Genomic DNA, 13164 nt, shown 5'->3' on the forward strand with positions numbered 1-13164 from the left:
TAATGAATGTGCCAGTCTCCTTCAACTGCGCATGCGCACTCAGTCAGTAGATGCAGGATTCTACTGGATGCCAAATATGTCATAACACCTGTACCGGTATTACCTCCGAGAGATCATCCGGGTCTTTTAAATGGCTCATACCACGAACACGTCACACTTCCCTGAGTGACACAAAACATGCTGCAACCCGTAGCCCACCGCTTCCCTCAGAGACACACTGATAGTGATGCAGCCTCTACACGTTCATTCCTTTTGTAAAAAATCATGGATAAAACAAAATAATATAAAATGTAAAAAGTGCCTGAAAATGTAAGGGAGAAAAAAGCGAAGTCGCTTGAGACTGAGCATCATGTAGGACAGGGGTGTCAAACTCAAGTTTACCATGGGCCATATCATCATTTCAAGTTTTATTCGAGGGCCGCATAAATATTTGCTCATCCCTATTTATAATTCGGTCGTTTCAACAAAATTCCCAACACTCTAAATTTAAATTAAATAGTTCGAATGATACTTAATCTTTACCACTTACGATTATTCAAAACTGACCTAAGTGCTGCTCTGAGAGGGTTCATTTGTTCAGGAGACCTGACACAGGAAATGGAAAAGGTTAGAGATTTAAATCAGTGCCGATTCCAGGCATCCCTTCCTCTAGACCTGATCAAATGTACAGTTTTTGTTGCCGTGTGCATTACATGACCCATATGCAGCACCTTCCCTCACAACGCTTCCTGGTGTACAACGCAATGATAAATTGTCCCGGGACACTGACAGTTTTCCTCCAGTAGATTGTTTTGCTTCCTAGCAAGCAGACCTGTTGTTCAGCACACAGCGCAGGCTCAGACCCACTACCTCTCCCACGGCAGCTTCATTCGGTTCACGCAACTCAACTTGCTGAAATGTGTCATTTGCTGGTGGTGCCGTGCATTGCTGCAACATCCAAAAGCTCTTCAGTAACATTTAGATCTGAATTTACTCCCCGGATGAAAACAGATAGCGGGGCTGTGTCCGTTATGCCAGCGCTCTCGTCAACAGCAGGCCAGTACGCAGTGACATGACTTGCTTTTTCGGCCAGCTGGTCTTTGACATTAGCAGCTAAATCATCTACTCTCTGGGCAACGGTATTTCGTGAGAGACTGGCATTTGCAAACAAATGCTTTTTGTCTGCACACTATATCGCTGGCTTTAAGCATACGTTCTTTAAAAAAGCACCGTCAGAGAAAAACCTTGACGTTTTGGCAATTTCTTGGGATACCATGTAACTCGATTTAACGGCAGCATCGCTCTGTTTTTGCCCTTTTGAACATGGTTTGCTGTAGTTCAAGACTTTTTTAAAATTCAGCCACTTTGTGCAGCTTTTGCTCTCTCTCCACCCACATTTCTCTTGTGTTTAGTCTCGTAGTGCCGCCGTATATTGAATTATTTCATCACGGCTGAACGCTCCTTACAAACGAGGCATACAGGTTTTAAACTCTGCTCCACAAAAAGATATTCCCACTCCCAGCTTTCCTGAAACACTCAATCTTCCTTGTCGATTTTTCTGTTTTTGGACATTTTAAGTTTATTGCAGATTACAGAAACAACAGGAGCGTGGACAGTAACTCAGCCTGTGATTGGCTGTTAAAACCCTACCTCGCGCCAATTACATTTGCAATGGCTGATGGGAATTGTAGTTTTCAAACGCAATTTCCTCATTCACAAGCTTAATTACACCACCTTTACGGGGGCCGGATTAAAACCATTGGGGGGCCGTATTCGGTCCGCAGGCCTTGAGTTTGACACCCCTGATGTTGGAGGTTAACCGACTTCTTTGGTGGTGCTTCAGTGCCAATGCCGAAGAGGATGCTGTAGTCCTGGGCTAGGTTCAAATGGGAGTAGAATAAGAACCTGACGGCAAAGTCAGTATAGTGGCCGAAAAGGTAAGCAAAGGGGGGCCAGGGCAGGGACAGATCACACAACATCAATATTGTGCTGCTAATAAGGATGTTACTAGTTTACATTTTAAAAGTTAACAAATTGATAATCATTTATCTTCTCTTAATTCTGAAGTCGAATTTGTGTTATCTGCATTATTTATTATTGAAATATTGTCTATTATAATGTATGTAATGCTTTGGAAATATTGTTGTCATGCCAATAAAGCATAATTGAATTGAACTGAGAGACTTTTACATTGCAGTTTATAAATAACATGCTTTGCTATGAACCACAATGTTTTTGGTAGCTATGGATTAAGAACAACTTCAGCTACAAGATGTATGCATGTATAATTTACTTGTAAGGCAGTATTTTAGTGGAAAATGTGTAAGACACTTTTATGAATTAAATTCATGATGATTCAACCTGACTATAAGCTATTGTTTCCACTATGTTGCTATATTTATAATCTGTAGTTAAACAACTATGAATTTCAATAGAATTGATGTGTTAAGCTACTTTTCTCCAGCCCCATTCATGCTATAAAAATAATTGTATTATTATTATTATTATTAGTAGTAGTAGTAGTAGTAGTAGTAGCAGTAGTAGTAGTAGTAGTAGTAGTAGTAATTTGATCCAAAGGGAGGGGCTGCTGCTGTTCTAGCTATTATACCATTTCTATTTTAAACCAGGCTTCAGATAAAGATGGGATGTTGACAATTAAGTATGTGTTGTGTGGAACTCTTACAAAAGTTTGCAGAGTGTGCCAGTACAAGTACAAGAGCCAGTGGAGTATCCGTGGGCCAGTTGTGGTCAGCCAGTCTGGGTCAAAGTCCAGGGACTTTTTTACTCCCAGTCCGACACGGAAAACGGCTTAGGACCTACACATCTCAACTACGACCATGAGAATGCCTAAACCCCTGAACCTGCGCCTGAGCTTTGAGATTTGGAAACTGAATAGTGTCCCAAAAGTAGACAGGGAAAACACTGGTCTTAGCTAGCAAACTAACCCGGGCTAGGAGTTATTTTGTTTACAGAGTGTTTGTGAAGACTGTCATTCGTTACTTCATCCTGATATTGCAACTGATCACCCACATTCCTAAACAGTGCATCCCACACCCAGCACTGTGTCACAATACATACTGTATGCTCACACAATACACACCAAACCCTAGACACACACACTCTATACACACTGTATACACACAAAATGTACACAGACACTCACTATATAAATGTGCAAATACATTGTATTTGCACACACACATACTATACACAATAACACCAAACTGTTTAAACACACGCACACTTAAAAAAAACTGTATGCACACACACATTTTATACAAATGAACATGACACATGCACAAACAAGAAAGCTAGACACATACCACACACACTACATAAACACAGATACTCACACAACCTTTCCACACATACCGTACATACACAACATATAGCATACATATAAACACTATAGTATACACACTATACTCACTGTACACACACTCACAATACACACATATGCCAAATGATTTACATTGCAAGTGTTCTGTAAACGTGTGTGTGTTTGTGTCAGTGTGTGTCACCAAACAATACTACTTGTTGAAATGTTCAGTTTTTATATATATGAAGTGACTGTGTAAATGGAGTTAATAGCTACAATGATTTATAATGATATATGATATACAATGGTTTATCATCTGTACTTCAGTACTTATTACTATTACGTTGCTATTGTTATGAGTCTATAGTGAAGTGCTATAGGGCTCCAACACACATTACTGTCAAATACTGTCAATGCAGCTGGACAGGCTGCCCGACTCACCATCACCCTTTGTTGGCAGCTTGTAGAATGGCTCATTGCAGCGGTACTGGATCAATGACCGGTACTGATTCTGGGACCCGGAGAGGAAAAGGAATTCCCCATTCAACAGGGTAGAGGGGGGGCCGCAGTCTATTACTGGAAATGAGGGGGGGGGGGTTGGTTAATGAGGGGGGTTAATGCAGGGCATACACAGTGACTGAGTGGCTAGTTCATTGAATGATACAGTGACTGGTACATTGACTGTCTGACTTACAGAAAGAAAAAGAGAGAGTGAGAGAAAATGGGAGCAAAGGAGAGAGAAACTCACTGTGACACTCTGGTAAAGGGAGGTGCCACTGTCCATCACTCTGACAAACAGTGAAATAGCTGTCTATCTCCTGCTTTCCCTGAGAGAGGGAGTGGGAATGGGAGAGGGATGGGGACAGAGAAGGAGAAGTGAGTTATTATACACAGTACATTAACACTGACTGACTGACTGAACACTACAGCAAATTAACACTGACTGACTGACTGGACACTACAGTACATTAACACTGACTGACTGGGCACTACAGTAAATTAATACGGACTGATGCCCCATTTCATCTAGGTACGTTTAGCTGCACCTCAGTGGCCTGTCCGGTCCAGGGCGTTTCCACTGGGGCTAAGCTGCACCTCCATCTCTGCCCGGACTAGTCTCAGGCGGCACAGTTTCGATGCAATAGATGCGGTAGAAACTTTTGCAAAGAAGGAATATGTGTGCTTACCTTGGGAAAACGATTAATCTGGAGCAGTTATTAATGTACGGTGGAAAAGTGCCACACAGGATTAATTGCTTGGAGCAGAAAGACATTGAAAAGAAACAAAGTCAGATATTTATTTATTTGTGGAATCAGGTCTTAAAGGCTCAAGAGAAAAAAGCAGCAAACATTTCAGCTTTCATCAGTGCTTAGGAAGCGCAGCTCACAAAGCTCAGTTTTTCTGTCATTAAATAAACTTTGGGGAAATTAAAAACAAGCTGAAACTTCATAAATGCATATCTTAACGAGGCATTCTAAATTAAACTAGTCTGAATCTAACAATCTTTCCTATATTGAGTGTTTTATACACGAGTATCCCACAATGCATGTGGCTACAGGCCTGACCCAGCCACTCTCACAGTGCGCTGGTTCAGTGAGTGACCACTGATGAGCAGGACTGTGTGTTATTTATTATAAATCCAATATGAGTGACCACTGGTGACCAGGACTGTGTGTTGAGAGGAAACAGTCCTCAGGAGTCTCATAGGCTCCCTCTCTGACTCCGGGTCGGAAGTGGAGGCAGAGGGGGAGGAGAAGTGGTCAGTTGTGGTGGGAAAGAGGAGAAGGCCAGAGAGGAGGAGAGTGAGTGAGGGGGGAGTAAGCGGGTCAATTCTGCTAGCTCTCCCCCCCTGTCAGCTCCTCCCCTGCAGCCAAAACCCCTCCCCCTCAGTTTTATACGCCCCTCTCCGAGTCTGGAGGTAGAAAGGCTGTGGGCAGCCTGGTGGAGGACTGGCCCTCTAATAGTAATATCCCTCCTGCCCCACTCCCTAGACTCTCTCAGGGGAGGGGACAGGTCTGCCCTCCGGTGGTAGTGTGAGAGCCACAGGTCCTCAGGAGAGGAGAATCAGCGCCAGTGTCTTCTGCTCTGCCACCTGCTCGTCGGGCCTCGGCTGCAAAGGAACCAGGGAGAACTCCCAGCACCACGGGCTCTGAGCCCAGTGGAGTTTCACCAGCTTTACCGAGTGGCGGGACCCGTGCCCACCTCATGGGCTTCCTAGAGGATTATGCGGTGAGGCAAATGGTTGAAATCATGGGTGCGAGCGCTAAGCTAGGTGAGGGAGAAGAGAGAAGTGGGGAGGAGGAAGGGTTCTTTACATGATTTTTATGGAGTGGGTATTTGCCCTCACTGCCATTACGGCTTTAGTTATTATATCTATAAATGTGAGGAGCATTTCTGAGGTGAAAAAGAGGGACGATGTTTTAAACTCTAGGTGGAATGAAGGCAGATATCATCTGTTTACAGGAGTGCAGCATCCCATTCCAAAAATAATATAAAGATCTCCGGGACAGTTGGACCCTGGGTGAGTCCTTCTGGTCCGGGTCCAATGTGTCCCGAGTGGACGGGATTGCCATACTCCTGAAGAACCCCTTCATAGATGTTAAAAAAATTAGAGTGATAGAGGCAGGCAGGTTGGCCAGCCTCGACTTTAAATAAAAGGGGGGCTGTATTGAGGCTGGTCAACGTCTATGCCCCCACCAGCCAGAGAAAGAGAGTCCTCTTTTTTCTTCAGCTACGCCTGCTCCTGATCGGCACCTTACCAGTTGTAGGGATGTACCAGAGGGATGTACACCAGAGTAAGCCCCGTAACGATAGATCCAGCAGGGATCTCGCTGCGTTCGTGGAGGACCTGGTCCCCTTGTTCACCTGGGTGAGTTCTTCTGGCTCCTCATTCTCCAGGATAGATCTTGTCCTCCTCAGTAAGCCACTGAAGAAGACCGCCATGTCCTCAGAGGCGGTCTTCTTTTCAGACCACAGGCTCCTGACGACAGAGGTGCTCATTCCAAGCACACGGAAGTCGGGGCCTGTGGTCTGGAAGCTCAACACCTCTCTGCTCAATGACCCTCATGTAGTTAAGACCTTTAGCAGATGCCTTGAGGAGTGGAGGACCCTGAGGAACCTTTTTTATTCTCCCATAGAGTGGTGGGAGATGGTGAAGAAAAGAACCAAGGGCTACTTAATTCAGCTAGGGAAACGGAAAGCTTGCAAGAGGCAGGCGAGATATTCCCATCTGAATGCCCGCCTCCAGCGCCTGAGTCTGCTTCAGCTCAGAGGTTTCAACCTTGCTGATGAGGTGGAGTCTCTCCGCCCTCAATAGGGAGGAACAAGAAAAGATCATGGAGGACGATGAGAAATGCAGCCGCTTCTTCTTCAAGAAAACAAAGGAGAGGCGGCCTGCAATGTCCTCCATGATCGACTCCTCGAGGCAGGAAGTGGAGGGCAGAGAGGCTGTCGAGACTTCTACAGGGAGTTGTATGTATTATTCTTTCTCTTCTCCATAAGAAGGGAGATCCTAAGGATCTGAAGGTCAGCCGCCTGTGCACCGACTACAAGATACTGGCCAAAGCATTTACAATCCGGCTACAGTGGCCACTCCCTCAAGTCATGGGTCCCGACCAGGTCTGTGGTGCCTGGGGGAGATCAGCGGCCGTCAATGCCATGCTGCTCAGGGATGTCGTGGCCTACTCGAATGAGAGAAGGCCTCCCCTGGTCCTGATCAGCTTGGACCAGGAGAAAGCCTTCGATAGAGTGGGCCACGAATACCTGCAGCTAGTTATGGAGAGGATGGGTCTCGCTCTTGGCCTGAGGAGATGCGTTAAGATCATTTACAGAAGCCCAAGCAGCAGGGTCCTTGTGAACTGCCACCTGACCGAACCATTTCCGGTCAGGTCGGGGGTTCAATAGGGATGTCCCCCGTTGGCCCTGCTGTACGTCCTCTGTTTGGAGCTGTTCATGCAGGCGATCCGCCGAGACGCCTGGGTGACAGGTTTCCATCTTCCGGGCGCCAGCGGAAAGCAACTGAAAGCCCTGGCATACATGGACGACGTGGCTGTGATCTGCACAGACGCGCCGTCCGTGGCCAGGATGGAGGAACTGCTGGACGGCTTCTGCAGGGCGATGGGGGCTGCTGTCAATAAGGCCAAGAGCAAGGTCTACCTCTCTCAGGCATGGCCTATCGGCCGGGGCCCGCCGACCGTGTTCCCTGTGAAGCCGTTCATCAAGGTTCTTGGGATCACAATCCATGGAACCAACAAGGGCACCGGGAGCTGGGAGGAAGGTCTAAGGTTCAAAGGAAGATCCATGGCTGGAGCACAAGGACCTTGACGATGGCTGGTAAGGTATTGGTCGTAAAGGCCATCCTCTTCCCTATTCTTCTCTATGTCGGCATGATATTTCCCCCAGACAGGCACACTGCAAAATTGGTTAACAGAATTATATTTCAGTTTGTCTGGGGGAGTAAAATGGAGAGGCTGAAAAGAGTGCAGATGGTGAAGGGCGCCCTGGACGGAGGCAGGGGGGTCCCTGACGTTGTGTGGCTTATTAAGGCGCAGGGGCTGGCGTATGTGGTTAAGAACATCCAGGCGGCAATAAAGTGAGTTTCATGAACCGCTTTTATTTTGCCAGCAGCCTGAGACCACTCGGCCTCTGCGCCATGGACAACACCAGGCCGGACTCGTGGGATCCCCCGCTGTTCTACAGGGCGCTCCGAGCCTTTGCACTCGAAGTAGGCCTCCACAAAGCCGCGCTGAATAGAAGATTTTCCTCCCGAAACCTGCCAGAATATCTGGGCTAACGCTACACACGTTTGCCTCATAAATAAACAGAAAGATGTCCTGGATGGCCGTGAGTCGGTGTCTCCCCACCTGAGTGTTCATGTACAGAAAAGGGGCCTGGCCCTGTTTGACACCTGCCCCTACATGGGCTGCCTGGGAAGGGAGACAGAGGCTCATATCTTTAGGGAATGCCCCTCCGCTTTCCGTTCCTCCATAGGTTTGCCATTCCTGAGCGGGCGACTGCCCAGCAGTTCCTCTATGGACCAGCAAAGGGTTTGACATCTACACCCCTGAGGTGCTGGTGGCTTGTCATCTACGCAGTGAAACAGGCCCTGTGGGAGGGACATAACATCTGCCTCTTCAATAAGCAGGAGCTGGACACAGTAGTCATCGTGCGGAGGGGCATGGTACTAGTACGAGACTATGTCAATCTGGAGATCCACCAGAGGGGCAAGGAGGAAGCCTTTACGAATTGGCATATTCAAGATCTGGGGGAGCTTAGGATCCCGTGATGGGATAACACCTCCGGGGACGGCTACTGCCCCTTGCTTTTATTAATTAATGATTATTTAAGAAAAAAATGTTTCTAAACTGGTTTTAATGAAATGTATTGTTTTTAAATGCACTTGTTTTGTTTTGGTTGATTTGTTGGTTTTGTTTTGTTCTTTTGTCAAATGCATTGACCGTTCTGCTTTTCATTTAAATGCATCAGATTGTTTTGATTTTGTTTCTTTGATGTTTTTGTTTGTTTATTGATTTATCTGGTGCATTTCCCGTTTATTTCAATGCATTTGATTGTTTATTGGTTTAGCAGTTTGCCATTTAATCACAAGTTTATTGTTTTGATTGATTTATTGCACATGCATATCTTGAGTTTATTTGGTATTTTGGTTTTCTTTAAATCACGTTAAGATTTTAAAAAGTTTTAAGTGATTTTAGAGTTGGATTATATATTTTTTTAATCAAAAATGTTTTTATTTTGTTATTGTAAAATACTCAAACCAATAAAACAGTATTTTACTGGGAGCCAGTGTCCACTCAGTGGATCAGTTTTACTGAGAGCCAGTGTCCACTCAGTGATCAGTGACCACTAGCTGGTATAACTTATACTATAAGACTGTGTTAGATATCGTAAAATCGTTTCAGCTCAATGTTTATTGCACTTTAATATTAGCGGTATTTCAGCCTCCAGTTTAAAACACTGAATCCCAGAGTGCCGAGTGTCCCAGATGCATTTTGACCTTTCGTGTCTCACAGTCACTTCCTAGTGCAGCTGTACCTCACAACAATAAGTGGAAACACTGCCGGGCATAGTGTAGGTGTACAGTTACGGCACGGCCACGCTGAGGTGCAGCTGAACAGGGCTAGTGGAAACGGGTATGACTGACTGGACACTACAGTACATTAACACTGACTGATTGGACACTACAGCACATTAACACTGACTGACTGACTGGACACTACAGCACATTAACACTGACTGACTGGACAATACAGCACATTAACACTGACTGACTGACTGGACACTACAGCACATTAACACTGACTGACTGGACACTACAGCACATTAACACTGACTGACTGGACACTACAGCACATTAACACTGACTGACTGACTGGACACTACAGCACATTAACACTGACTGACTGGACAATACAGCACATTAACACTGACTGACTGACTGGACACTACAGCACATTAACACTGACTGACTGGACACTACAGCACATTAACACTGACTGACTGGACACTACAGCACATTAACACTGACTGACTGGACACTACAGTAAATTAACACTGACTGACTGACTGGACACTACAGCACATTAACACTGACTGACTGGACACTACAGCACATTAACACTGACTGAATTTCAGACAGGGAGAGAAAGAAACAGACAGAGAGTGAGAGAACAGAAGAGTCAGACAGACAAAGACAGAGTGAGAGACATAAAAAGAGAGAAAGATAGACACAATCAGAGAGACAGACAGACAACAAGAGAAACAGACCAACCGAAAGAGAGAGACAGACTCAGAGACAGAGACAGATAGAGAGATAAAGAGACACTCACTGACCATCATCATCTTGTACCCAGTGTCACAGCGGATAGTGATGTAATCTCGGAAGCGATATTCTGGGAAATCTGGACTGACTCTGCCATTGGTTATTCCACTTGGAGATGGACACTGCACTCCTAATAATAATAATAATAATAATAATAATAATAATAATAATAATAATAATAAAGTCAAAGTTTTTAATTGGTCTAGCTCTTTATTCATTTTCATAATTGAATAATTAAATTTAATATTTCTAGATACATTTCACATTCCTACAAGCTGACTCTGTTTCTCTGTTACTCTTTAGACCTGGTAGAGGATGACAGGCTCTCAAAAGTATAGATTATTTCTATCCTTTTAAATATAGCTCTCTTATCTCTAAGGCCCTGCATTCTGTTGTTTTCCTGCATCTTGTTGTTTAACAAAACTTGATGTGTTAGCATCCCTGATCAAAAGGTTATTAATGCATAAAGCCTATGTAGTAAGTAATTGAAATGTCTCTTGTTAATTAGTTACAATTTGCTTAGTAAGCTTGTTTGCACCAGTCAAGAAGGAAAGAACTGTCTTCTCTGTCTTGAACACAACCCATAGAATACCAAATGTAATTTGTTGAGACTGTCTGAGGAAACTTCTCCTGTTAGGCTCCCCTACAGCTGCCGGAATAAAGAATCAGCATTCTACCACACACCGAGTCTCTTGCTGTTTTTTGCAACTCTTCAATAATAATTATCATAATGGGTCAATTGCAACGAACTCGCAGAGTTTGTACGGAGCTCTGTACTAAGTACTAGCTATTACTGTACTATCTCGGCATCATCCCCAGCTGCGGACTAAAGTTAGTACCCATTGCAACGAAAAAAGAGTTGAGAGATTAGCTGATCCCCAGCTTTAATACCGTACCAAGGATAAGGTTGTTGTTACGCTACCAAACGGGAAGAGAAGTCAGTGAAGGGGCCGGGCCTCGGCTCCACTAGCAAACTAGCAGAGCTAATGCTAATGCTGCTGCACTTTTGCAATGTTAACTGATTTAAAATGCGAAAGCCATATAACTACATGATATAATAATACATTTATTTTAGTAGCATAATCAGACAGGTCCTTTATGTCTGACGGGATGAGCTGCTTAATGTTTTCAGTTGGGGCAGCTCATTCCAACCCATTGTTTTCAGATACCGGGCAGCTCATCCTGATAGGGAAGTGCAGTTTGTCAGAACATGCAAGAGCATGGCTGCTCCACAAGGCTGTGCTGGTCGCATGTTAGGATGAGTTTATGGGGTTTCTCATTCTTTTATTGAGATCTGTATGCTTGTGCTTCAATTATTGTTGTGTCCCTTCCTTGTTGATTTGAATATTCTGAACATATCCTTCCACTGCATATTGCAATCCCTTTTGCCTTGATCTGGAGGATATCGCGGAGGTATTACTCTAAAAAGAGTCATGTGCTGCTTTCCCCTCCATGCTCAGTGTTACAGTAGATCCCACTGACAGAGCAGCGCGGCTTGACGGGCGCAGCAACAGCAACTAAGTGGGCATGGCTTTTTTGAAAGGTCAATAGGGGCTCATTACTATTATTTATTTATAAGCAGACGCCCCTTATCCAAGGCAACTTACACAACATAAGAGCATTATAAGAGTGCAATACAGTATACAATTACAGATCAAAACATAGTACAAATTACAAGTTCAAAATGACATGAGCGCATAAGAACAAATACAGTAAATCCAGGTCCTACATCCTTGTGAGCTAATCATTGCAGACAAGATGTGAAGTCCTAGTTAGAGCTCAGGGGAGGGACACAGGGGCGATCAATAGAAACAACACGATATTGTAATGAACCACTACACCAATACACTTATATAGCCAGGCAACATTATCATAATTATAATACACTCATTACGGGAGACAGCTGTTTATTCAGACAGAGCTAATTCTAGTGGGTCGTATTGCCAGACAAGAATGGATTTTTAAAGACATAAACCCCTGCCCTGGCTAATAAACCTCCCACTATATCTTAAAAATGGCTCTTGTGTGGCTAATGGGTGGAGCTGAGCGGACATGTTACTGATGACCGATCTCACTGTATGCAGAGTCAAACCTCAGTGTAAATGGATGTGAAATCTCACTGTATATGGAAGTATTTCATTGGATGCATTTCAGTATGTAGTGTATGCATCTCAGTATGTAGTGTATGCATCTCAGTATGTAGTGTATGCATTTCATTATGTAGTGTATGCGTCTCAATATGTAGTGTATGCATTTCAGTATGTAGTGTATGAATTTCAGTATATAATGTATGCGTCTCAGTATGTAGTGTATATGTCTCAGTATACAGTGTATGCGCATCTCAGTATGTAGTGTATGCATCTCAGTATGTAGTGTATGCATTTCAGTATGTAGTGTATGCATTTCAGTATGTAGTGTATGCGTCTCAATATGTAGTGTATGCATTTCAGTATGTAGTGTATGAATTTCAGTATATAATGTATGCGTCTCAGTATGTAGTGTATATGTCTCAGTATACAGTGTATGCCCATCTCAGTATGTAGTGTATGCATTTCAGTATGTAGTGTATGCATTTCAGTATGTAGTGTATGCGTCTCAATATGTAGTGTATGCATTTCAGTATGTAGTGTATGAATTTCAGTATATAATGTATGCGTCTCAGTATGTAGTGTATATGTCTCAGTATACAGTGTATGCGCATCTCAGTATGTAGTGTATGCATCTCAGTATGTAGTGTATGCATTTCAGTATGTAGTGTATGCATCTCAGTATGTAGTGTATGCATTTCAGTATGTAGTGTATGCGTCTCAATATGTAGTGTATGTATCTCAGTATGTAGTGTATGCGTCTCAGTATGTAGTGTATACGTCTCAGTATACAGTGTATGCGCATCTCAGTATGTAGTGTATGCATCTCAGTATGTAGTGTATGCATCTCAGTATGTAGTGTTTGCATTTCAGTATGTAGTGTATGCGTCTCAATATGTAGTGTATGCATTTCAGTATGTAGTGTATGAATTTCAGTATAT

At 43.9% G+C, this 13164-nt stretch overlaps 1 protein-coding gene across 1 annotated transcript in view; it reads right to left on the reverse strand.

The window, feature by feature from the left end:
• c1r (complement component 1, r subcomponent) overlaps positions 1-13164 on the reverse strand; it is a 33860-nt gene that overhangs the window by 10822 nt on the left and 9874 nt on the right. Inside the window, exons 7-9 of the mRNA XM_066712290.1 lie at positions 10148-10266; positions 4047-4125; positions 3740-3874 (exon numbers count right to left, since the gene is read on the reverse strand). Of these exons, the coding sequence (XP_066568387.1) occupies positions 3740-3874; positions 4047-4125; positions 10148-10266 (333 nt within the window). The remainder of the gene's footprint in view (positions 1-3739; positions 3875-4046; positions 4126-10147; positions 10267-13164) is intronic.

This window comes from Amia ocellicauda, chromosome 1, assembly GCF_036373705.1.
Source record: "Amia ocellicauda isolate fAmiCal2 chromosome 1, fAmiCal2.hap1, whole genome shotgun sequence".
Classification (NCBI taxonomy): Eukaryota; Metazoa; Chordata; class Actinopteri; order Amiiformes; family Amiidae; genus Amia; species Amia ocellicauda.